Raw genomic sequence first — 24,606 nt, 5'->3', positions numbered from 1 at the left:
ACGCTTACAGAAAGACCTGCCTTTAGAATCACCTAAACACAAAGCTTCCAGTGTCTGTCCACGGCAAAAATCTCATGCAGGACCCTCCAGCTTTGTTCCTCCAAGAAAATCCCTGGGTAGTCACTAAGTATGGAGTTAAGGGGTCCCAAGAAGCCCTTCCCCTGACCAAACATGAATTGGGGATGTTCTGGGGGCTGCATTCCATTAGTTACTTTCCACAAGTGGTAAAGCCCTGCTAGGCCTTTTCACTGGAGGTATTCGAGTGTTACAAGGGAATAGGCAGGGAGCTAGGAGAGCCAGGGTAATCTAAATCATGGCCCAGAGGTCGGGGAGGTTTAATACACGGCCTAGATCTTAACTCCCCCTTCACTCCCCTCATAAGGCACAACCAAGTTTAGAGAGGTCCAGAGTACAGGCCAGGACCAAGTAATTGGCTCCCATGTTGACTTAAGAAATTAACGATCTCACCTGTGACATCAAGGGTCACCTGGGGCTACTCTGGTTGATGGTTCACGTGTGGCTTCAGGCCCCTTCTGTCCTCCCCTGGGCAAGGCCCCAGTGGTCTGGGTGGTGAGATAGCTTGGGTCCAGGTTCCTGCTGACAGGGAGCCTAGATTCAGGTAACCCTAGGGTGACCGGTGCCTTTAATGGTAGCAGTTAAAAGGTGAGCCTGTCCCAGACCATGTGCCTGTCACTCCTCACCTTCTCAGTCTTGGTGACATGGTCTCGATCATTGAAAACTGAGAAAGCTCCTTCTAAAAGAGAGTCAGTGGAAGTTTGGGGGCCCAGGGAAAGTTTCTGTAGCTGTGGATATCAGATGCAGAGTGGCTGGGTTGCCAGGTTCTGCCTCTGCGTAATTGCCTGGAGCTTATTGAAATTGACCTGACATTCCAGTTTGGTAGAGCATCTCCTCACCGCTTTAAGGAGACATGGCCACATGGTCCTGGCCCTCAGATCTCTCTGTCCTTCCCTTCTCTCTTACACAGGTTTAAGGGTTGTATACAGAGCCCACTCTTGGCCATACTATGGCCTCATGGTATGGCAGAAAAAGATTAGCCTCTTTCTTTTCAGACCACCATTAGGCAGGTTATCCTAATTAGAAGGCACCCTTTATCCTAAGGGAGGATGAAACAATCCATCAGTCTGGGTGGCATTCCACAGCTAGACCTGGTTGACCAGATTGCTCACTGAGCCAGGGTCCTGGGGTACCAGAACACGCTCTTGTCCCTAATTCCAGGGACTGGGCATCCCCAGAGCCTTAGACGGAGACCTCTGGGTCCGGTCCCCGTCCTTGACTTCCAAATTGGGCTTTCCTGCTAGGAAAGGGCCTGGCTAGGACTTTCTTTTGTCTGCTTCGCAGAGGTCTTGGGAAATAACAGTGAGCAAACTCATCTCATGACCAGGCCCAGGAACCAAGTTGCACGGTTAAACCTGACATTAAAGGCAAGTTCAAAATCAGAGACTGTTCTGTGGCTTACAGGCCAACAGCCTCAGTGCCCTCCCTGGAGGAAATAGATTCAGAGAACTTCAGGGCTTCCTGGGGGCTAAGGAGCAAACTTCTCGGCCCAGGGTGAGAATCTCTGGGCCTCGCTAATAAAACAAAAGAGGGCACAGACAGAATTTAATTAGAACTCATCAGACTCTGCAGGGGTCAGGGAGTGCCACTTAGCTCTGTCTCCTGGCTGGCTCACCACATAATGTTACCAGATGGCTCTGGATTCTGGGCTTCTAGGTTCTTGGCTTAAGTTGCATAAAAGAATTTAAGAACACGCCATAAGGTAGGCAAGGGAGTAAAGAGTTTATTAAGAAACAAGAAGATGAGAAAAGTGCATGGTCTGAGGCATGGATGAGTTCCGCATATGGGCCCAGGTCAGGGTTTTTAAAGTCTCTCTTCCTCCTCTTTCATAACGCTGGGATGGGACCCCTGCTGTTTGCTGTTTTGATTGGTTTTCCCACCTGTCAGTTTATCAGGGGCCAATGGTGAGGCCTTTTGAGGGTATCCGGGGCTTCCCTTGACCCCAAATGGTATTCTTGTTCCAAATGAGATTTTCATTCCAAATGAGATTCTTATGGCCAGAGTCTTGCAAGATCTCTCAGGAGGTTTCCAGGCAGTCTCCTGGCCGAGTGGTCTCCTGGCCATTTGGTCTGCTGGCCGAGTGGTCTCCTGGCCGTGTTCCCTGCCGGCCGTGTGCTCTGCCCGGCCAGCCAGTTTTCCCCTTTCACTATACTAACCTGTCAAGACCACCGTGCTGGAGAGGCCACAGGGAGGTGCTCACCACTCACCACCAAGGCACCAGGAGTGTGAGTGAGGCCCCCTTGGCCCCCTAGACCAAGCCCAGTGCCCCCGAATAAACCAGTGGCCTCAGTCCCACCACATGGGACAAAAATAGCCCCACCAAGGCCAGCCCAAATCCTGACCTGTAGAACCACTGGGATCTAATAGAACGTTTTTTGCTTTAAGCCACTAGGGTTGGAGTAGTTTGTAGCAATAGCAACTGGACTCTTCTGCTGTGTGACACATGTGGTCCAGAACGCTGGCAGGAGGGGGTCAGTCTGATGATGGAGTTCTGGCCACTTCTTAATAAAGTCTTTCATTCACCTTTGGCAGTTGTGAGTAAAAACACACAAAGTTTTTAAATGGAGTATTCATGATTGATTTTTATTTATAAGGAATCTCTGGCAAAAATTAAGTGATTCAGATATATATTCAAAACTTTATTTTGTTTTTAGAAATGCTCTTAGAAAAATTAAGATTAGGGAATCAAATATAGGCCTACCTGCCTTTCACTTTCATTCATATCTTCCCCAAAAGACTTAATCAAAATAAATTGTTGAATTTGCAAAATTTACTCCCAGAAAGTTATAGTCTCTCTCAGGAGCTTTCCTTGTGCTGCAGGGCTTGGCGGCAGCGTTTCACAGCAGTTAGAATTGGATGTGGAGACAGTTCCCAGTTCAAATGTGCCTTTGACCCTCATCAGTGATGGCACCTGAGGAAGGGCCTCCCTTCTCTAGCCTCAGTTTCCCTCACGCAGGGAATGCCTGCTGCCAGCACCCCCCTCCCCGGCCTTGCTGGGCTTTCCTCAAGCATGTGCACCCCCGGCGGAGCCTCAGCCCTGTCACTGGGGCCGCTCCCTGAGTCAGGGGTGGGTCTGCCAGCCAAACGGGGTGCATCTTGGGTCGCCTTCTGAGGAACCCTCTCCAGAATCCCAAACTTGGCTCTCCCCAGCAACATGGGTGACCAGAGCACACAAGTTGAGAACTGCTGCCTGAACACGGGCCCACAGCCCCCAAACCACCATGCTGCAGAATTCTCCCCCGAGCAAGGTGTGCCCGGGGAGAAGCCAGGAGGCCCTGCTCCTGGGTGGGATGGGAATGCACCCTGCTCCTGCCAGGAGGCCCCGAGCCACCCTGCTCCTGCCAGGAGGCCCCCGAGCCCACCCTGCTCCTGCCAGGAGGACCCCAAGCCCACCCTGCTCCTGCCAGGAGGACCCCGAGCCCATCCTGCTCCTGCCAGGAGGAACACGCCCTGCTCCAGCCAGGGGAGGCCCTGAGCCACCCTGCACCTGCCAGGAGGCCCCAAGCCACCCTGCTCCTGCCAGGAGGACCCCGAGCCCACCCTGCTCCTGCCAGGAGGAACGCGCCCTGCTCCAGCCAGGGGAGGCCCCGAGCCACCCTGCACCTGCCAGGAGGACCCCGAGCCCACCCTGCTCCTGCCAGGAGGAATGCACCCTGCTCCTGCCAGGAGGCCCCAAGCCACCCTGCTCCTGCCAGGAGGCCCCGAGCCCACCCTGCTCCTGCCAGGAGGGCCCTGAGCCCACCCTACACCTGCCAGGAGGCCCCAAGCCCACCCTGCTCCTGTCAGGAGGACCCCGAGCCCGCCCTGCGGCTGAGGGGAGTGAGCACAGGAGTACGGGGGTGACCTTCACTGTCACAGGCAGCAGCGTCAGCAGCTGCCTCGTTTTGTTCTTTGGGGTTCAGTGGGGAGGTGCCCGGGCCATGCCTGGGTGCTGCGTTTTGTTTTAGAAACTGCTCCTTTGCCTCTGTGCCCGTGGTCCCAGCTGGGGAGTGGGGAAGGCAAGGAGAGGACCCCGGGCCTTTGGAGGGGCCGGTGGTCTGCCAAAGCCTCTGCAGGGACCCTGAGGGCCCCTGTGCTGTGGGAGCGCGGAGGCCACAGCCGGAGGCTTGCTGTAAGAACCTGCAAAGAGGTGTCAATACTTCAAGAAAACACTTGCCGAGCTAGTGATAGAAAACTAGTACCTAAGACACATTCAGACGTATAAGAGGTGTCAACTTTAACTGTTAAGTTTAATGTTGATATGCATATTACAAGAATCATACCAACTTATTCAACTGTGTCATAGTTTTACTATCCTTCCTGTGATTTTATCTAAGTATCCTTTAAATTTTTATTTATAGCATCGCTTATTAGATACTGAATATACCAGTGAATATATTTCAGTTATACTTAAAATTTTAAATATAGTGTCTTTAACTTAAAGCTTGTTTTTTTTTAAAGTAAAAGATGTTACTGCCCTGTGGTAGGAAAACTATTAAGGATTAGGCTTCCAGGGTTACACGTTCTTATCTTTCAAGTATTCTTTTTTGTATGGTACATTCTTCATCTGATTCTCCAAATAAATTAGCCCACTCCCGACACCGGGATCATTCTTGCTGGAGATGGTTCAATTCCAAAGAAGCATTTTAAAAATCAAGGTGCATGAACCCTGCTGTTAAATATGTCTGACAGTGTCACCTATTGATGGGTTGTTTTTCCATTTGGCTTATTGAGGCTGAATATCGTGTCAAGTCCTGTGTCCTAAAGGATGGGACAAAGCCACAAGACCGTGTGGTGCTTACGTAGGGGTTAAACAAAAATGCTCCCGTTGAAGAAACAGCAAATAAGCTAAACTTGACATGATTTTATGGCAAATTTCCAGGAGTCACCTAAAGGTATGAGAAGCATAATGGGAATAAACATGTGGGCAGTAGAGTTCTACAAGGGGCGAACTGCACAGTTTTAGTGTTGATGCCTTCCCCGGCTGCTCACGGCTCATGGAAACGCACTTCCTGCAGCAGCCTCCCAGAGCCGGTACCGTGAAGAGCGGCTTTGTTTGGGTGTGCGCTGCCAGCTTTCTACGCTCCAACCTCCAGCTGCTTCTCAACATGAAGAAAGGAAAAAGTTGAGAACAGAAAAACAAAAACAAAGCCTCATTTTTAGGAACTGGCCCCAAGGTTGCCATGGATTCCGGCGAGCGGCTGCGTGCAGCTGGGACCCCCGCGGCTGCTGCCGGTGGCCTGGCCTGCTCCCGGCGCTGGGATGGCTCTTAACAACCAACGGCATTCATGGGATCCGAGGGGTGCAAAACCAGCACAGGCAGGGCTCCTGGGTTTCGAGCATCCGAACTAGCCCATGGGTTTGTTCTGCATTTTGGGGCCCTGCTGGTCTGGCTCAGAAAGCAGTATCTGTACCTCTGTTATGAGCTGTGCTTTGCTTCACCTTATCTGCCTCACGTGCCAGGAGTTCGCCTGACAGGTCCAGGTTCTTTTGATAGGCAAGAGTAGTAATTTTATAATAATAATGACCATTAATTGAGCGTGTCACCTATACCAGGCACTTTACTCTGTCCATGTGTACATGTTTGTGTTTAAAATGTCATTTACTCCTCCAACACCCCTCTTTTTCCAATGCTGAGAAAGGATGTCACTCGCTGCAGGTCTCTCCACAGAGGCAGAATTTGAACCCGGCTCCAAGGCTCCAGAGCAGGGGTCCTTGCTGCCGGCTTCCTGCTGGCTGGGGCAGCATTTCTGAAATAGGAAGGACAATTGCTTCTCACTGCATTCTCCAACAGAAGCGCTTTGTCCTGCTCCACCCTGCGGTGAATGCCACCCACGTCCCACGCACAGAGGCCCCTCTCTCCTCAGGAATATCAGCCGTGGCCGGCGAGCCTCGTGAGCAGCGCGCGGTGGACACGCTGCCCTGGGCGCGGGGAGCTGCACCTGTGCCTGGACCTTGCTCCTGGAAAAGCAGCAGAGCAGACGCCGTTCCCTGGTCGACTGCGCCAAGGCGGGCTGGGCGGGCGAGGGGTGGGCTGGAGGGGAAGGGGCGTCTCGGGGCAGGACGGGGACGCGTGCTGCATTTCCGAGGAGGCCCCTGTGCCCACCAGCCGGCCTGCCGCTATGCGGGCAGCACAGCCCCTTCCCCCTGGCTGAGGCCGAGCCTGGCTCCCAGGCCCGTCGGGGAGGACGGAGGCCACAAGGACTCGTTGGCGCGGCGCGGGTCCCTTCGGCCCTCCACCGTTTCCCCAGTTCCGCAGACTGAAATGCTGGGGGTTCTCCACAATGCGGTGCCGGCCAGCCAGGGCCGGCGCGAGGCCACGCGGCTCCCTCAGCCTGTTAGTGTGCAGGACGCTGTCCTTCCAGGCCCCGGCTGCCCCTCGGAGGAGACGCCTGAAGGTCGATACCATGACCAGCTCCGCACGTCCCCTCCTGAGCTTTCAATTAATTGCTCACTTTTATACGTGGAATATTTGTATTGATGATGCCTCGTTATGTCAGTTTGGACATTTTACATATTTAAAACCTAAGTACTGATTCTAGGCATCAGTGCTACTGTTTTTCTCCATTTGTCTGTCTAAGTTTACTCTTTCTAGATATTATCTCTTTTACATAAAGTTTTATTTTTAAGTCATTTTAGTCTAACAAGGAGTTGCAAAAATTTACTAAACCTATTTGTATTTCTTTTTAGTCAGTGCATCAGTCTGGCTCTAATCAAGTGACAGAAACCACCCAGTAATTTAAACGGGGAAAGTTTAATATAAAGGAGTGTTAAACTACGACAGCACCTGCCATGATATAAAGGAACACCCAGACGTGCCCGAGGCCTGGGTCTCACCTCCGGAGACCGCGCTGGTGCCGAGGCCAGGCTGGCCCCCGGCCACTGGGCAGGACAAGCCCTGCGGGCACCCGCGGGGTTGGGGTTAGGGTTAGGGTTAGAGCAAGAGCCCTGCGCGCTGTCCTGGGCCGCCCCACTTCCACGTTTCTCGGAGGTGCCTCTGCAGGGAGCAGCCTCGGTGACCAGGACAAAGCGCAGCGGCCTCACCAGTCAGCGCTCCGCTTCCCGGCAGCCCGCCCAGCGCCTCGGGGCCCAGGGCGGCGTCCGGCTCGGGTGAGGAGTGCAGCATGACAGGACGCAGGGCCCCCCCTGCCGTGGGGACTCCGTCCTCCCGCTGCCGCCTGCTCCTGCCACAGTGATGGCTGAGTTGTCAGCGTGCAGGCAGGGGTGGCACATGTGGCTCTGCGTGATCCCCAGCACCCCTCCCGCGCGCTCCCCTCTGAGTCGGCATTTCATTTCTTAGCAGCGACACGGCCAGCCTTGATGGCTGTTTCTGAGCTCGTGGCTATAAGTGAGCTCAGACTCCTCTCCCAGGAAACCCGCAGAATAATCTGATCTGAGCGTGGTCTGACCACCTTCACGGTAACTTCAGCCTTAGGGACCAACATTGTCAAGGCTCGTTCTACGTGGCCACTGAGAGGGAGCTTCCGCCTGCTGGGAGACACTGACGCCCGGTCCTCGGTGTGTGCGCTGCCACGTGCCCCCGTCCGCATGTAGACGCGTCCCCCAAAGGCCCCTCTTGCTTTGTGGCCAGTGCGCGTGAGCGTTGGGAGCGCCACGCTCTGCCCGCTGCCGTGGATGAGGATTCAGGCCACAGCCAGGCTCGGCTCCGCCGCCCGGTGAAGGTCTTTCCCACGGAAACCCTCTCCTGAAGGCTCTTCTGCTCTGCAAGCTGGGCGTGTCTGAGCCTCTTTGGTCTGAGGTACCCCCTCCGTTGGGCAGGAAGCTGTCACTTTACCCAGCTCTCTGCTTACCCTAAACACATGGTGGAATTCCAGATCCTTCACAATTCTCGGCACAACCTCTGGAGCACAGAGGATCAGGGCTGGTGATGGGGTGCACGTGGAGTTGGGGTGGCTTTGTGAGTGTGAGCCCTGAACTGCTCAGCTACCACACAAAGGCGGTGGGAAGCGCCTGCCGAGGCAGGTTGGGTGGACGCGCAGAAGAGGTTGGAGCCGCTCAGCAGGCTGGTTCTGGAGTGTGCAGGGTCCACGTCAAGAGGCACAGAGCAGGGCGTCTCCTGGGCCGGGCTGCAAGGTCTCTGGGCATATGGCCAGGGCAGGGCACTCCTGGGCATGCCCCTGGGTAAGTACTGAGGGAGAACTTTGAGGCAGGGGCAGGAAAGCCAACCACACTACCCCAGAACGAGGAAGCCTTGCTCCTCTAATACCCTCCACTAGTAAAGCTTAACATCATGCTCACTGTAGAGGAAAAGTAATTAAATAGTCCAGTCCATCAACCTAGGGCAAGTCCTGAAGAGTGCATTCGAGCCTAGAGGTAACAGATTGATAACTGGCACCATGCATCCCTTCAGCTCCTCAGCTTCCACAAGCAACCTTCTACACATTTGCACTCCCTCATGATAAAAAAATAATTCTTTATTTCTACCTAAAAAGATACAACTATTTTTATTAAAAGTGAAGATGTTCTCACTTTTCCCCAACTGAGAAGATGTACAATCCCAGCAGTCATGGTATCTGTTGATGGCCATATTAATTGTTCAAATTCAGTTGTAGGCCCACAGAATATTCAGTCACCTAAATATTAAATTGACAAGTTAACCTCCAACAACAGGTATATAAAATAAAAATGAGGAGAGATAATAAAATGGTTAGTACATACAAATAAGCACATGTATATAACAAGCAAAGAGAAAATGTGCCACGCTACTCTAGTCCTCTTGATGTAAGTGGTCATGAAGTTGTAGCTGATACTATGGATTTCTTCTTCAACTACCCATTCCATAGCTCCCTGGCCCTCTGTCTCGATTGCTCTGGGTTCCTTAGGTGGAGAGACCCTTCATTCCTGAAGGGTCTGAGCCTTTAGTTTCCTTTTTTTTTTTCTTCCGGTTCCTGTAGTTTTCCATTAACTTTTACTATATTGGCAATGGAAGTAGTAAGAGTTGCCTCAGAAAATCCCCTGGTTACAGACATAGTCTTCCTTGCCTCCACTGTATAGCAGTGACCCAACCTTTCCTTGATTCTGGGATCAGGTGCTTGAGCCAGGAGATTAACCATTTTTGCCTGTTGGCGCAGAGGCATAAGGAGCTTCCCAAGAGGCCACAGACGTGGACTGAGAGGGGAGAGACAATTGACAGGTCTTGGTGTCAAAGAAGTCTGAGCTACCTACTCATGAAACTTATTGTACCTTTATACTTGGCCAAGTTTCCGTCTCACATGTAACACTTCCATTTGAAAATAGATTGTTGCTACAAATACTCAGGCTTACGGCTAGATGGGTCAGGTAGTACTCAGGCTCACGGCCATCTTATGTCCCGTGGTTAGATACTCAGTCTCTGCTAAGGCCCAAGAGCAAGCTAGAAGCTGTTTCTCAAAAGGAAAATAGTTAGCTGCCAAAGGGGTCGTAGACTTGCTTCAGAATCCTAGAGGTCTATGCTGTGATTCTCCTGTTGGTGCCGTCAGAGGGTCCAAACCTCATCATTACATGCCACGGACTTTCAGCATCACTGGCTATGCAGGTCCTAAGGACCAAGTGGTCAAGGGCCTTTTACTGCAGCCTAAACTTGCTCAGGTCCCCACTGAAACGTCAGCCTTATGGGCTGAAGTAGCACATGCAGACGTAGTGCTGTGTCTACAGTACCCTGCCAAGGGCTTCTTTTCTGTGGCAGGCAGTGTAGACGCAGCGACTTGCCCTTCACCCTGGAGGGGAGATCTCTACCTAGCCCAGACCACGGAACTCCCTCAGGAACGTCACTGAGAGGGTGGGCCCTGCATTCTTGTAGGACTTATCTCCTACCCTCTAGCTTACTTGTGTCTTACTAAGAGAATCTAAAAGTACTTGCTACTCCCTGCTTACCAGATACAACCAGCACATTATCATCAGCACAGTGTGGTGTTTTGTGGAAGGTCAAAATGATCAAGACTTCTGCAGGCCACATCACGGAAGACAGCAGGAGAAATGACACGTCCCTGAGACAATGCTGTGAAGTTGTACTGTTGGCCCTGTAAGAGTAAACTGCTTCTGGTGGCTCTCAGGAACTGATATGGAGGAAAAGCCATTAGCCAGGTCAATAGATGCATACCAAGTGCCAGGACTCTGTTTATTTTCTCCAGTAAATATACCTCATCTGGTATAGCAATTACAGTTAGAGTCAATCACAATCTGATTATGTTCAAGACAGTCGAGTGTCTCTCCATAATCCAGACATAACTTCTGCACAGGTCAAATTGGTAAATTAAGCTGTGATAGGTATCACCACTCCTACTTATTTCAACTCTTCAATAGTAGCGTTAACCTCTGAAATTCTCCCAAGGATGCAGTCTGTCTTCTAGTTTACCATCATAGTGAGAAGGGGACTTCCACTTAGCTTTTCCTGTCATAATGGCCCTCACCCCATAGGTTGGAGCCCACGTGAGGGCTTACTGCCAGTGACCAAGTTTGTCTTTTTCAATTATACAGCCAGAAACTGGAGAAATAACCACAGGCAGACCAAATGTGTCCACTGTGAGATGGAACTCCACTTACCACTTTGCCACCTTAAGTTCCTACTTTGACCAGAGGCCATAGTTCTGTGTTGGTTCCCCAGGAATTAGTGTCAATTCAGAACTAGTGCTTATTAATCCCCAAAAGATGTAGGCATTTCCTTTTCCCCAACACACAGGGACATAGTAACGGCTAAGGGCACTTTGGGGACATGTGGACATGTATTCCTGGCAGTAGTGCAGCAGACTTCCCAAAGGGACGTCAAGAGGTTCTGGGCCTGACCCAAGTCAGGTCTGAAAACTAAGAGAAATCTTGATTTACCACTGTGGTGATTCAAGACAGGTTTTTGGCTGCCCAGACTGAGTTTTTCCTATTGTGGAGATTAAGGAATACTCTAGATGGCTGTTCCGAGGGACAAAGATCTCCATGGGCCATGGCGTTCTGGGTCCTGGTACCCCCTCTGCCCATGGAGTTGATTTCACACCTTATTGTGGCTCTTGTTAGAATCAGCAAGCCAGTCCCAATGGCAGTATCCCCTAGGGTAATACCTGGGCTACAAACCAAAGAGTTTTTCAAGGGTAGAGGTATTTTACTCAGTCATGTGGGAGGGGATTGAAAGTGTCACATGTGACAAATCCAGTCCAGCATTTGTATCTCTCTAAGCTTCCTCCACATCATTGAGTATAGGCTACCACTGAATTCATATTTCAGTCAGCCAATCAAGTAAGCTGTTAGAATCTACTCCAGCTGCACGGGCTAACAAATTAAGTCTGGAATCTCTAGTAAGTGCACCCATATCAATGAAGTATTTCCAGCTAGTGATAGATTCCTCCTTAGTATAACACTTTTAGAATCAACCCATTCCCACACATGTCCCCCAGGCTTCTGCTAATAGAGCTAGCAGAATCCTGCAATTCTTCTGGTGTGTAAGTTGTTTCTTCCTAGGTTGTAGTGTGTGCCTCCCTCCTCCCCTGGAGCATGCTGGTTCACCCTAGCTGTGGGTCGAGTGGCAACATTGTTGGTTGGGGTGCCCTTGAGAAGGAGCAGCCCTTTCAGGACATCTGCCAGATGAGATGGTCACGGGGATTTCAAGTGGAGGAAGGCAAGTGTCCTCAGACAGCAGCGGGAAAGTTCCTTCCAAAGGTAAGAGTCTCAGAATGACTTGGGGAAGTTCAAGATTTTCAATTTCATCCGAGTTGAACCAGATGTCCCCATTCCAAGTTTCAAAATCCCATTCTTTCCCATCAATGCCCTAATTTTCACAGGAGAAATTTGGCAAGACTATGAATTCAACTGTTGTAATTTAACAACTCATATAATTAGATTTTGTGTTTGGTTTTTCAGCAATATCGGTCCTGTTTAGGGCTGGCATGGAACCGTTCTGTTTCCTAGACTATGACTTGAGCTTGTCGTTTTCCCTCTGTAAGCACTGGAAAGCAACCAGTCCCTACCTCAGTCCAAATAATCAACATTGCTTCCATAACGATCATGGAGAGCAGCCTCCTGGGACACTGTGGCATGTGCTTCCTTTAATAACTTCATCACAACCACAAGGGATAGCTCGGTTGATTATGTTACTGAACACCATGGAATATTGGCATCCAGTTTTCCACTGATGAGAAACTCAGCACTGCATTTGAGTCCAAGGACATGGTCAGACCATTCCCAAAATTCCATCATTTGGGTCTATCTCCTGAGACCACTTACAGTTCTGTGTCAGTCCCAGTATAATCAGGAGATAGAAACCACATAGTAATTTACTCAGGGCAGGGTTAATAAAAAGAATTATTAAACTATGATAGGAGAATAACTATAAATGTGCAAAGAGAATTCTAAAGGGACCCTGGGGCTAAGGGTACTCAGGAAAGGGCAAACTTGGAAGAGAGACCCCTTTCCCCCATTTGGGGGTAGACCTTGCTGGGGAAGGTGTAGCTCCAGCACACTGGATGGAAGAGGCCAGAGTTGTTCCACAGTTGCTTGGGAAACGATCTGCGTTGCACAGTCAAGGTGTGCTGAAGCTCACGGTGCCGCGTCAGGAGGGGCGGGGAAGATGGCCACTGAGCCTAGTCCAGGCGGCGAGGTGGCCGGCGTGCGGCTGGGGCAGAGATGGCCCCACACACGCTGCTGACAAACCACGGGGCAGGAGCAAGGGAGACAAAGCAAACCTCCCCCCTGCAACGCCCCGAAAGGCTGGCAGGCTGCACGGAGCAGGTGCTGGAGGTGGACTGGGAGCCGAGAGGCAGGAGCTGGCAGCTGGCACATTTGTCCTTGTTCTTTTACCCCCGCACATTTACTGAGCACCAAGTGAGGAAAAAATAAAATAAACTACTCTATTCCAGATTACAACAGAAAGAGAAAGTGACCTCCAGACAGGGCTAGGTAAGAGCTTTAGCAAGTCACAGAGACCCGGGAAGCTGCTTCCCTTGGTCTTTTTCAGGTCAGGAAAGGAAGCTTAGAAAACATGCATGACTTGCTGGTGGTGATTCAGCCAGTAAACAGAGGAGACAGGATTCGAACACAAGTCCCGCTGGTTACAAAGTTCTCAGATTGACAATAGCTTTTGAAATGTCAACCCCAAAATACTTTACTCATCTGCAAATTTTTGTTACCGCTTTTGTGCCTCTTTGGGATGATTCGCCAGATCACAAGTGCTTGGAGAGCGCAGGTGAACACAGGTGGTGAGATGCGGGGAGGTGGCTGATTATGAGGCACACCTGGTCAGGGCATTCCCAAGGCACCGTCCAACTCCTGCAGGCTGTGACCTTCCACCCCAGGGTGAAAGGAGAGGACTTGGGGTGTGATTGGTATGTGTGTCACCAAATAAAAACAAGGACTTTCCAAAAGGTATTGAGTATCCTTTTCACCACTCTTAGCAGGCCTCCTGTGGACACTGGGCTCGTTAACTCCTCTGAGGCAGCCCTGCCCAGCCCCTGCCGAGGCCTGAGGTCCACGGGGCCTCACGCTGGCCAGCGGCGGCCAGACAAGCAGGCGGGCACGGTGGCAGATGGAGGCCTCCGTGGGCCTCTCCGCTGGAGCAGCCCTGGCCGCCTCCTCCCCTGCATCCAGCCAATGCTCGGAAGCCTCCTGCCCGGACCTGTGCGTTTGTTTTGTTTGAATCAATTGATCCTTCTCTCTTTCCACTCCCGCCTGGCTTGAGAGGAGCAATCAACACCAGGTGATAAATAAAACGTCGCACAGAAAGCTGACGCCCCTCTTCCTGCCCCAGCGTGCAGCCCTGGCTCCCAGGGAGCACTTCCAGGGAGCCTGGCTGCAGCCCGGCTGCGCCAGCCAGCTCCCCGCCCCGGGCCCCCATTGGCTGCCGCCTCTGCAGTGGGACTGCGCCAGTGTCCGCAGTCCCCTCCCCGGGAGGAGCAATAAGAGCTGCCTTCTCCGGGGCTCCTGCCTCAGAACCTGCAGGGGCCGCAGCAGGAGGTGAGCGAGGCCGGAGGGGAGCACCCGTTTCTCGGGTGCGGTGAAGGGACGGGGGAGCTGGGGAGGGGTGGTGGCTGGAGGGCCCCTTAGGACTCCCGGCAGAGCACAGGGTGTCGCTGGCATTCCGCTCTAACACTGTTGCGGCTGAGCTTGCTTCCCGCTGGTGGGCACTGGCCACATCGGCCCGGCTGCTGGAAGCGCTTGTCGCCTGTGCGTCTGAGGCCCACAGACCAGAGACCCCGGTGTGAGGACTCAGGCGAGTGCTCTGCTGCGTCTCTAAGGCCCCAGGAGAGGGGATCGGCCAGGGGGCTGGAAGGGCGGAGCCCGGTGCCTTAAACGCTCTCTCCCTCCTCCTGGTCACCACTGCCCCGGGCCTGGTACAGAATTGCTTCTTGGTTTCCAGTTTCCCTGTTTGACATGCCACGGTCCCTACGCCCCCTTGGACAGAACTCAGAAGTTACACGGCGGGTGAGAAACCCGTTACAACTGTGAACTGCGTCAAAGAAGTCAGGCTAGGCGGCTTTGACTTTCCGCAGGGCGCAGAGCCCTGCTGCAGAGTGGACCCTCATATTCTGTGGAACATACGAGGAGTCAAGCCAAAAACTTCTCATTTTTCATATGACAAGGTCAATGCAGAGCATTCACAAAATGGAGTGAGAAGGAAACCTGGGATACAGGATTTCCATTCCTTTTAAAGGTACTCTTTAAACCAGTTGTTTCTTAAGTCAAAGGGAAGAATTAAGCAGGAAGTAAATAGGGAAAATCAATTTTCAGTGTTAAAGAAGGAAACTGCATTTAAAAAGAACAATTTATCCCCTTCCCAATCATAGTGAAATTTAAAAACATCAGGATAATGCAAATGTTTTCTGTTTTTTGTTTTTTTAATTTGTTTCTTTGAAAGATCAGTAATTGAAAATCTAAGTCTTCTATTGGATGGGTAAGTATGAAATGTTAAATATTTTAATCCATCTGAATTGTTTTTTGTATAAGTGATGTATCTGATTTTTAGCAATTTAGAGCAAAACAGAGCAGAGCGACATCAATAGAGTGGCGTTGGTGATCAGGCCATGACAGAACGACCTCTGCCTGTGGCCCGTGGGTCAATTTTCTTCCTCCCCAGCAGCCCCCACCTTGCAGGCTCCAGGGTGGAGACTGGGGCGCAGGGGGCAGGGCGCCCCAAGCTCTTAGGATTAATGAGAAAGCCGAAAGGCAGGTAGGGGTGAAACAAGGACACAAAATCAACAGCATTCCTAGATTGGAGTCCTAATTTTTATAGCAAGATCAAACCAAGACAAATTAGCTGTTTCCTCTGAGGCATCAGAAGTAAATAAGACTTAAAGCATTTTATTGTAACTTATTTTTAGGGTAGAAGTGATATATTCAACACAGGAGTGATTTTTCTAAAAATGAGATTTAATTTTGTTGTAATCATGACAGTGAAAAGGTTCATGTGTGATTTCATAACTAGAATGCAGGCTCAGAAGTTGGTGAATTTCTCTGCCTGAGTTTTTCAGATTTGGGAAACAAGTGTCCTTTGTAAAATGTGCCACATTCCCAGGATTGTACAGATATTTCCTCCGTCTGCACAGTCTGCACAGAATGAAGCATACAGTGTTAGTAAAGTGGGACATTTCTAACTTTGATATTTGTGGAGAATACTTATCCCCGCACTTATCCAAGTCACATTTGTGAATAACCCACCATTTCCCCAATCACTTGAAACGGCACTTTGATGAAAACTAAATCCTCGGGCTGCTCTCGGCCTCCTACTGCATTCTATCTATTCCTGTGTGAGGACCACAGCAGTTTAATCTTACTACATATGACATTTTCATTTCTAGTAGGTTGAGGCACCCCTTATTATTCTTTTGCAAAAAATTTGAGGCAATTCTACCAGGTACCAGATTTCTTTCCAGATGAGTTTTACAGTTGTTTTTGATCATATTCCTCACCCATCAAAAAATGCCCCACTGAGATTTTTATTAAAGATGATTTAAATGTATATTTTAACTCAGGAAAAGCAAGTTCCTATATTTTATGTTCCTTATCTTATGGAAGGACTTGAATTTTTCTTGCTAAATTTATTCTTAGACAACACACGTGAGCATTGCTCTATGAATAGGCTTCTCTTATATTTTCCGATTAATTATGGAATATAGGAATGCTGTTGATTTTTGTGCCCTAATTCTGTCACTGGTCACCTTACGGTTTTCTTATTAATTCTAACAGCTGGCAGCTGACGCTCTGCTCCTCTGTGCTGTCCCTTCACCCTGGGGCCCTGCGAGGCCAGAGGGCCGGGCCTGCCAGGAGGGCTTCCACCCGACCTTCCCTGCTGCTCTCCTCTGAGTTTCCACTCGTTTCCCAAAGGCCCAGCCTAGCCTGCAGCCAGCGAGCAGGGACTTACTGATGTGGCCTGTGGCAGAGAAGGAAGGGGCTAGGACAGGGGAGCGGAGCCCCACAGGGCCCAGACGCTCTCGGGCGCTCCCACCAGCTCTAAGCGGAGCTGAGGTCAGCCGCCTGTGCCTTCGCCTGTGCAGGCCACACGCGAGATGGTCTGGGCACGAACAAGCAGAATGCGTGAGGGACGGCGTCTTTCCTTTGGTCCCCCTAGGATGTCTGAGCTGGAGAAGGCAGTGGTGGCCCTCATCGATGTTTTCCATCAGTATTCCGGGAAGGAGGGCGACAAGCACAAGCTGAAGAAGTCTGAACTCAAGGAGCTCATCAACAACGAGCTTTCCCACTTTTTAGAGGTGAGTCCGGTTTTTTAAATGGACAATTTATCCATTCTTCTATTTATAAAGCCTCGTAGACGTTCTCATCTGAGCTGCCCTGAAGGTGATGCCGGTTCCTTCTGAAAACTTGTGGAAACGAGCACTCCTTTGGAGGCTGGACTAGAGGAACACCACAGTTTTCACTTTGTTGTCCTCTGACTTGTATATAGTAAGTGTGTCAAGGGAAAATTGCTCTCAAAAGCAAAAATACAGGTTCAAATAATGCTGACCTTTTTCTGAAAATCTAAGGTTTTACAGTGACAATGGCAGAATGGGATGGAAAAATAATTTATGAGTCATAGTGAACATGAGAAATCAGTTAAGAAATAAGCTTTTGTCCATGGGTCTAGGATATATTTTGGTTTTAGTTGAAGTTCAACAGGCGCCGTGGTGACGAGACACTGGGCGCACTTGGCAAACGTTTCCCAGCATTACGTCGGGCACCACCAGGGCCCGGGCCCTCTGCCTTTGCGCATGTCAGTGAATGATGGCGACACCGTCCCAGGGCACCAGGGCGGTCCATGGGTGTCCCTCAGGCGCTGGGGCCTTGCAAGAGGTGACACTGGAGAAGGGAACTTGGAGTTTTGTCCCCGACTTAGGAAGCTCCCAAGGAGCCCTGCCCTTTCCCCGGACATTTCGCCCTCTGGCATGCAGTGAGAGCACGTCCAGACACCCAATTTGACGGACTTACCCCAACCCAGACTGCCTCCACGCTGGTCCATGAGCCCCCGCCCAGTGTCTGCTGCCCTCCAGCCTCGAACCCTTGCCATGGACAGTCATCCACCAGCAGCTGGCGGCCCCCGAGGGCCCAAGCCAAGGCTGCCTCACTCGTGACTTGAGCCGGACTGAAGTGACGGTATTACAGGCCTGAGCTGTGACTCCTGCCAATGGGTCCCTCTAGAGAGCCGTGCACACAGGAGACACAGCGGACGGGGTCAGTGCACGGGGGTCTGCACAAGCCCTAATTCTGGGAAGCCCCCAGCATCCCAGGGCAGGGCCCTGTTCCACAGCCATGCCGCCCTCCCAGCTCCCAGAGCCCGACCTCTCAGCGCGGACGAGCCAGGGGCAAGGTCTATGGGTTGCTCGGGGGCTGCGGCAGCCCGTCCTCGCCCCCACGAGATACTCCATCCCTGAGTGGCACTGCCAGGGTGGAGGGGCAGGGCCTGCAGGCCTGCTGGGCCCAAGCCTGGCTCTGGGACTGGCCTTCTCAGGTTCTCAAGTTCAGAGCATGGCAGCTGCGCCAGTGCCGACCATGTCATCTAGTTCCACCATTTCTGTCTGCTGATGTCACAACTAAAAAGTCCCAGTTTCTTCTTGGGTAAATAGGACTATTGTGGGGATGAAATCAGACAGTGTTTCTCAAGTGCTCAATAGGTGGTAGCCTCTATTATTAGGGATTTAAAAACATATGAAAGAGTAGCCTATGGGAACCACAATTCATGGTAAGTGCATCAGGTATCATGAACATTTCTTGACCCGGCTTTCTCAAAGAAAATTCAGTTTGGAGTCAAATCAATCATGTAATTGAAATTAACACAATCCTCCATCCATTTTTTAGCAGATACTCACAGGCCCCACCCAGCTCCCACGGGAATCAGTTTTCTGTGTTTTTATTCAAGGCAGCCACTGCACTTCAGACTTGACTTCTTCAGGCCCAACTCTCTTGTCCTGGAGGTTTGCTCTTTTGAGCAACTTGCATTATGCTCCTCTTCAGTGTCCAGTGCCCACATTCTTCCCACATCTCACTTCTAGCCCAGCCCTTGAGATTTTGTACATCATTTAATAACTCGCTTGGCGTCAGGCAGGACTGTCAGGGAAAGTCTTGAGGACTAGAAAGCAACACAAGAAAGAACACAAGGAGTTAACAAATTTGGACAAAGAAAACTTCCCAATGTTAAGATCCACTGGAAGTCTTCATTATATGGACCTTCTCACAGAAATACATGAAAAACTTAGGCATAGAATTCTAGTTTTTCTTTCAAGACATTGGCATGTAACATGCTCAGGCTGATCTAGCCTGTATTCCTTTCTTCAGGTGGTTTGTTTTAAGCATAATTACAATACCTTGAAGCTTTTCCTTTCTTGGTTGCCTAGGTCCCACTGGCCCTAAAGTATGGTGGTAGAGAGGAGCAAAGAACCCAGAGACTTCTGCCTGGCTAGCAAGTCACAGAAGAAATCTTTCCTGGTATTTTGCATTTTATATCTTAGGTTATTCTGAGAAACATTGTTGGAGCCAGTGTACTTTTAATCACGTTTTGATAGCCCAAATCCCATTTAAATGAAGCTAGACATTTTTCTGATCTCTTTTAGGAAATCAAAGAGCAGGAGGTTGTGGATAAAGTCATGGAAACGCTGGACAGTGATGGAGACGGCGAATGTGACTTCCAGGAATTTATGGCTTTCGTTGCCGTGGTTACCAGTGCCTGCCATGAGTTATTTGAACATGAGTGAAATAGACAAAGCAGTCAAACGGTTCCTATAACAGATGGAGGAGACAGCAGAGGGCAAGGGCTTGCAGGCTAGGAGGAGCTGAGCTTTCCGGGCACACTGTAGCTGATTAGGAAACTTGATTTGCTTTGTGAATGAAAAAATGAAAACCTCTTTGTGAGGGCTGTTTTTACTGGTTCACATCATTATTTCTGCTGTATTGTTAGGCATATGCTTAAGCTGACTGGTCCCAACAACTTTTGGAAATAATCGTTTGGGAAAGCCAAGGTCCATTTATACAGCATGTTCTGTACAGCCTGTAAAGCTGTGTAGAATCCTAACCCAGAAAGAACAAAAATGACCCCCAAAAAGAATTCTGCAGCATTTGTGGTTTCCCAAAGCCTTGTCCACCATCACCTGAAAGGCTGCCCTTCCTTACGTTTGTCCATCATTAGTGCCACTGAAACCTACAGTAGGTCTGACCATCCCGTCCACCTGTGAACAGTATGCTCACGTGTGTTTCTTTCCCTAGTGAGTTATGATTACTGGGTAAATATCTAACTCAAATGGTTCTAAGTGGAAAATATGCTTCATAAACCAAGTACAGGTATCTTGACACTGAAAACTGAGAATTGAAATTGTTCATTCAGAATTCTCTGCAGTCCAGCCCTTGGGCAGATCTGCAGGGGCACTGGAAGCAGTGCGGCCCCTGCTCACAGCTGGGGTTTAGTCTCTGCCAATCTGGAGAAAGCAGTTGTGTGGCAAGAAACATCATCTCCCTGGCCTGGTCTCCTGTGTGTGAATGAACTGCAAAGTCCATCAGCCGGTTGCTGTTGGCTCGATTGTGTCTGGAGGCGGCCGGATGTCGGCGAATGTCCCTCCTGACTTGACCTCACCGAGGCAGGGTCTACTCACGCTGCTGTGGAATCAAGGTACATGGAAAGCTTAACTTTACACCTAGTAGTCATAAATTCAATTAAACCAAGCTTCAAATAATTTAAAAATCAAGTTACAAATAATAAAAATCACTTCCTGGAAGGTTCTAATTAATTTCACCCATCCCTTTTCCTGTTATTGTTTAATTTTCTAAAGGCATAAACTTCAAAATTCCATTGATTGCTTGCATTTGCATTAAATAAAAATAGCACTGAACAAGTCTCTGCAGCTCTTAAACACTAAATAAAAGCCATCGCCCTGCTCAACCGTGAAGACAAGTGACAGTCCCAGGAGTGAGATGTGGCGCTGGCCCCGCAACTTACCAGGCCCTCCTCAAGGCAAGGAGCAAGAGGCGGCCCCTACATGGACCAGGGGAGCCCCGACCCTGTGGCGCAGCTCCAGCTCCAAGCCCCCAAACCCCAAACGCCCTCCCCCTTCCCCAACCCCCTCCTCCTACTCCCCCATTTCCTCCTTTCCCCAACCCCCTTCCCCTGCTCCCCAGACCCCCTCCCCCAAACGCCCTCCCCCTTCCCCAAGCCCCTCCCCCTGCTCCCCCAAACACCCTCCCCCTTCCCCAACCCCCTCCTCCTGCTCCCCCAAACACCCTCCTCCTTCCCCCAAACCCCTTCCTCTGCTCCCCAGACCCCCTCCCCCAAACGCCCTCCCCCTTCCTCAAGCCCCCCTCCTGCTCCCCCAAACGCCCTCCCTATTAACCCAACCCCCTCCCCCACCCCTAGACCCCCTCCCCACTGAGTCATGTGCTCAGTCCACGGCCACATGCGGAATCTGACACTGGATGGGGGCGCATCCCCCAGGTGTGTATTTGCTCGTGTGAGGCCGCAAGGCTGCCCCTGAGGTCTGACACCCCCTGTTGCTGATTTCCTATAGATTCTTGGTTATGTTAAGAAAATGAGAGACGAGAAATGGGAGAAAACAACAGATTATGGGCCCCAGGCGGAGCTAAAAAGGGGTGAAAAGGGCTGGTTTATAGACTACAAGTCCCTGTTGCAGGTTACAAGTCCCCAGGTCCACTTGAGAGCTAATTCGGGCAGGGAGAGAAAGGGCAAAACAGGCCGTTTAGTCTCTGCACTGCCCTTTCAAGCATTAATTATTCTGCCTCTTTGCTAATGCCAGGGGAGGAGCCTCCGTTGCTTGCAGTTTTGATTGGTTACCCCGCCTGCCAATCCCCCGGGGGCCCAATGACAAGGCCCCTTGCTAATATCTAGGGCTTTTCCTTGACCCCGGATGAAATCCCGCTCTGAATGGGGGGTTCTCATGGGGTTCTTCCAGCAGCCGTCTTGTGGGGTCTCCATGGCCACGTTTCACGGCCGTGGTTTCCTGCCAGGCCCCAGGTTTGTCTTTTCATTCCCTAAACTAGCCTGCCTCAACTCCCCCTCAGGGTTTACACCTTTACTCTTAAGGGGTGCTGAAGGAGGTCATCTTTCTCCTGTAACTGCATCCTGCTGGGGAGGGGCAGTAGGGCCTGCCTGACAAGGTGCAAACCCTTCCTGCTATTCTGTCGTGGTTGGGGGAAGACGAGTCTGGCACCGTGGGTGGAGCTGGATGAAATTCCCATGTGGCTAACAAGGTGTTGATTTTGCAAGATACAAACAGAATTTTGAGGATCTAGGTCCCATTAAAAGGCTCCTGGACCACAAGAGTAGAAAAGACCAGGTGCCTGCAAAGGCTGCATCCTCCCACAGTTGGTGGGTTTTACCTTACAGGTTTCGAATGCTGTCTAGGACTATTCCAGAATGATTTACATAGAGACAGCACTCCTCCTTAAGGAGCAGACGTGCTCCTTCCTGTGCTGCTGTTAGCATGCCAAGTGTCCTGTGGTTTTGCAGCACCACAGCATAAGCAAGTCTGCTGTTGTAGAGCTTCTAAGCCTGCCTAGCTTGTTTTATGCTGTTAATTAGCTGTAGAGAGTGACTGTAATAGACAGTGGGGTTTGATATAAATTGCCAATCCTGTTTTCCATGGTGGCGGTTATGCCTGAGAGCTAAGAGGGGGATGAGAAGAGGCATTGCCCTTTAAGTTATTGTATATAGTGAAATTGTAGGATATGAAAACAGACAAGATTTCGTAAGGGGTGCGTGGCTTGTACTCCCCCTGGCAATAGGTGTTTGGGCTAGGGTTAGAGGGAACATATGGCCTTGGCACAGACACTGCTTAGCTTTGTCTCTTGAGGTATTTCAGGCTGTCCAGTTACTGGTACTCTTTTTTTTTTTTTTTAATATTTATTTATTTAACTCCCCCCCTCCCCCAGTTGTCTGTTCTCTGTGTCTATTGTCTGCGTCTTGTTTCTTTGTCCGCTTCTGTTGTCGTCACTGGCACAGGAAGTGTGGGCGGCGCCATTCCTGGGCAGGCTGCATTTTCTTTCACACTGGGCAGCTCTCCTTACATGCACACTCCTTGCGCGTGGGGCTCCCCTAGGCGGGGGACACCCCTGCGTGGCAGGGCACTTCTTGCGCACATCAGCACTACGCATGGGCGAGCTCCACACGGGTCAAGGAGGCCCGGGGTTTGAACCGCGGACCTTCCATGTGGTAGACAGACACCCTCACCACTGGGCCAAGTCCGCTTCCCAGTTACTGGTACTCTTAACGTCCCATGAGGTGCTTCTGGTGAGCTGGCACTTCCCTTGGGTAGCTGGCTTCACTTGAGATAAGTGCACACAGCTGGCAATTCCTTTAATAATGTGGGAATGATCAGAACTACAGAGTAAGGTTCCTTCCGCTTTGGCTCTAATTGAGAAGGGAGGCTTGTTTCCTTGACAGGTTTTGATTAGAACCTGCTTTCTAGGTCCTGGGTGAGGAAAGGTTGCCCATGGACCATCTTGAGGGGTGAAGCAGTTTGATATGGTTCATTGAATTCCAAAAATAGATATTGGATTATGTTCGTAAACTGGTCTTGTACTTGAGCATGATTATATTATTAGGGCTTTGATTGGGCTAGGTCAGTAGGGTGTTGTGTCCCCACCCCTTGGTGGGTGGGTACTCACAGATAAAAGGCATGACAAAGGACAGAGGTGGAGGTTTTGATGTTGGAGTTTTAATGCTGGAGTTTTGAGCTGGAGCCCAGGAAGTGAACACGCAGGAGAACACAAAGGAATAGAGGTGACTCTTCATACATGGCAGAAGCCCCAAGGAGAGAGACAGAGCCATTTGCCAGATAGTCTGCAGCTGGCCTTGTGGAGTGAGCACAGCAGCTGAGCCTGGGAAGAGAGGAACCAGGAGACCTGAATCCTGGCAGACATCAGCAGACATCTTGCCCCAACACATGGCAACAGACTTTAATGAGGGAAGTAACTTATACTTTATGAACTGGTAATTGTAAGCTTCTACCCCAAATAAATACCCTTTATAAAAATCAACTGATTTCTTGTGTTTTGCTTCAGCACTCCTTTAGCTGACTCAGACAGGGGGCTAAGCTGAGTCTTAGCCACCTCGTTTGCTGTTTCCCTTCTGGTGGAAGGTGCTTTGCCCTGGCAGGATGGCATGGGGGTCTACCAGTCCTCCCCAGGGTACGAGTGCGACAGATTCTGGAATAAAGGCCAGGAGGGAGACCTGGGCTAAGCATGTTCATTAACTACTTAGGAAATGAAGTTTACCAGGACCTTGAACATGTTCAATATCCCTCTGCATATGATCTAGAATAGGAAAGAATCATAATCATCATGATATAGGTACAGTACTTAATACTAATCAAGGGACCAAGTTCCTCTTTGAGTTGCCATTTAATAAATCTAAGCTCCAGGTTTACAATACCATACACATTATCTCTCCATGGGAGCAGGCCATAAAGCCAATTGTGTTTAAGTTCTCCTTGCAGTATTCTGGTGCTCACTGCTCCACTTGTTATGTCCTTCACACAGCCAGCATGCTGCAGCATCATTGACCCTAGAGAGAAGCTAGGAAGGTAGGTTCCAGTACTCCACTGGCCTGGTGCACTGGTCTTTGGCACTATGAAACAAAGCCAGCCTGGAGGCAATGTCCATTATACATCTGGCCTTATCCAGCCATTGTTGGCTGTTGCAAGAGCCCAGAACTGCATCATACTCTCCATCCACTTCAGGAGCACAACCAGAGATGTAGTAGATACCTTTATTGTTTTAGGGGTCAGTGACCAACCTGGCCAATAACTCAAATGGAGAGGAACCATGCAGTGTACTGAAAGTCTGGTTTGAATGTACAAGAGAATTTGACAATACTGAAGTCTATCTCTTAATTTTCATACACTTTCTAAACACTTACAATGCAGTTTAAATATACCAGATGAACTTAACTTTTTAGTACTTTGCTTTTTACTTCTATACCTTTACCATGATGGCATCAATTAACAGGTATTTTACTTTAACAGTACAGGAAAACTACTTCATTATTTTATGAAAACTGATTCCCAATGAAATCAAGATCATCTTTGCTTACCACCAGTTGAATATGCAGATTGAGGTGGCCTCTGACAGGTTTCCTCCTATGAAGTT

The 24,606-nt window shown here is 50.2% G+C and overlaps 1 protein-coding gene across 1 annotated transcript; it reads left to right on the top strand.

Annotated features, from left to right (window-relative positions):
- Positions 1-13,872: 13,872 nt before the first annotated feature.
- Positions 13,873-20,340, top strand: LOC131277708 (protein S100-B-like). The gene is made up of 3 exons (XM_058292830.2): positions 13,873-13,986; positions 16,598-16,736; positions 19,068-20,340. The coding sequence occupies exons 2-3, from the start codon at positions 16,599-16,601 to the stop codon at positions 19,206-19,208; spliced, it is 279 nt and encodes a 92-aa protein (XP_058148813.1). The 5' UTR covers positions 13,873-13,986; position 16,598; the 3' UTR covers positions 19,209-20,340.
- The last annotated feature ends 4,266 nt before the right edge of the window (positions 20,341-24,606 follow it).

Source organism: Dasypus novemcinctus, unplaced genomic scaffold (assembly GCF_030445035.2).
Source record: "Dasypus novemcinctus isolate mDasNov1 unplaced genomic scaffold, mDasNov1.1.hap2 scaffold_320, whole genome shotgun sequence".
NCBI lineage: Eukaryota > Metazoa > Chordata > Mammalia > Cingulata > Dasypodidae > Dasypus > Dasypus novemcinctus.
This window is presented reverse-complemented; position numbering and strand designations above follow the sequence as displayed.

Coding starts and splice junctions, on each gene's coding strand:
- LOC131277708 (XM_058292830.2), top strand. CDS start 16,599: ATGTCTGAGCTGGAGAAGGCAGTGGTGGCCCTCATCGATGTTTTCCAT. Junction 16,737..19,067: donor AGCTTTCCCACTTTTTAGAG/GTGAGTCCGGTT, acceptor GATCTCTTTTAG/GAAATCAAAGAGCAGGAGGT.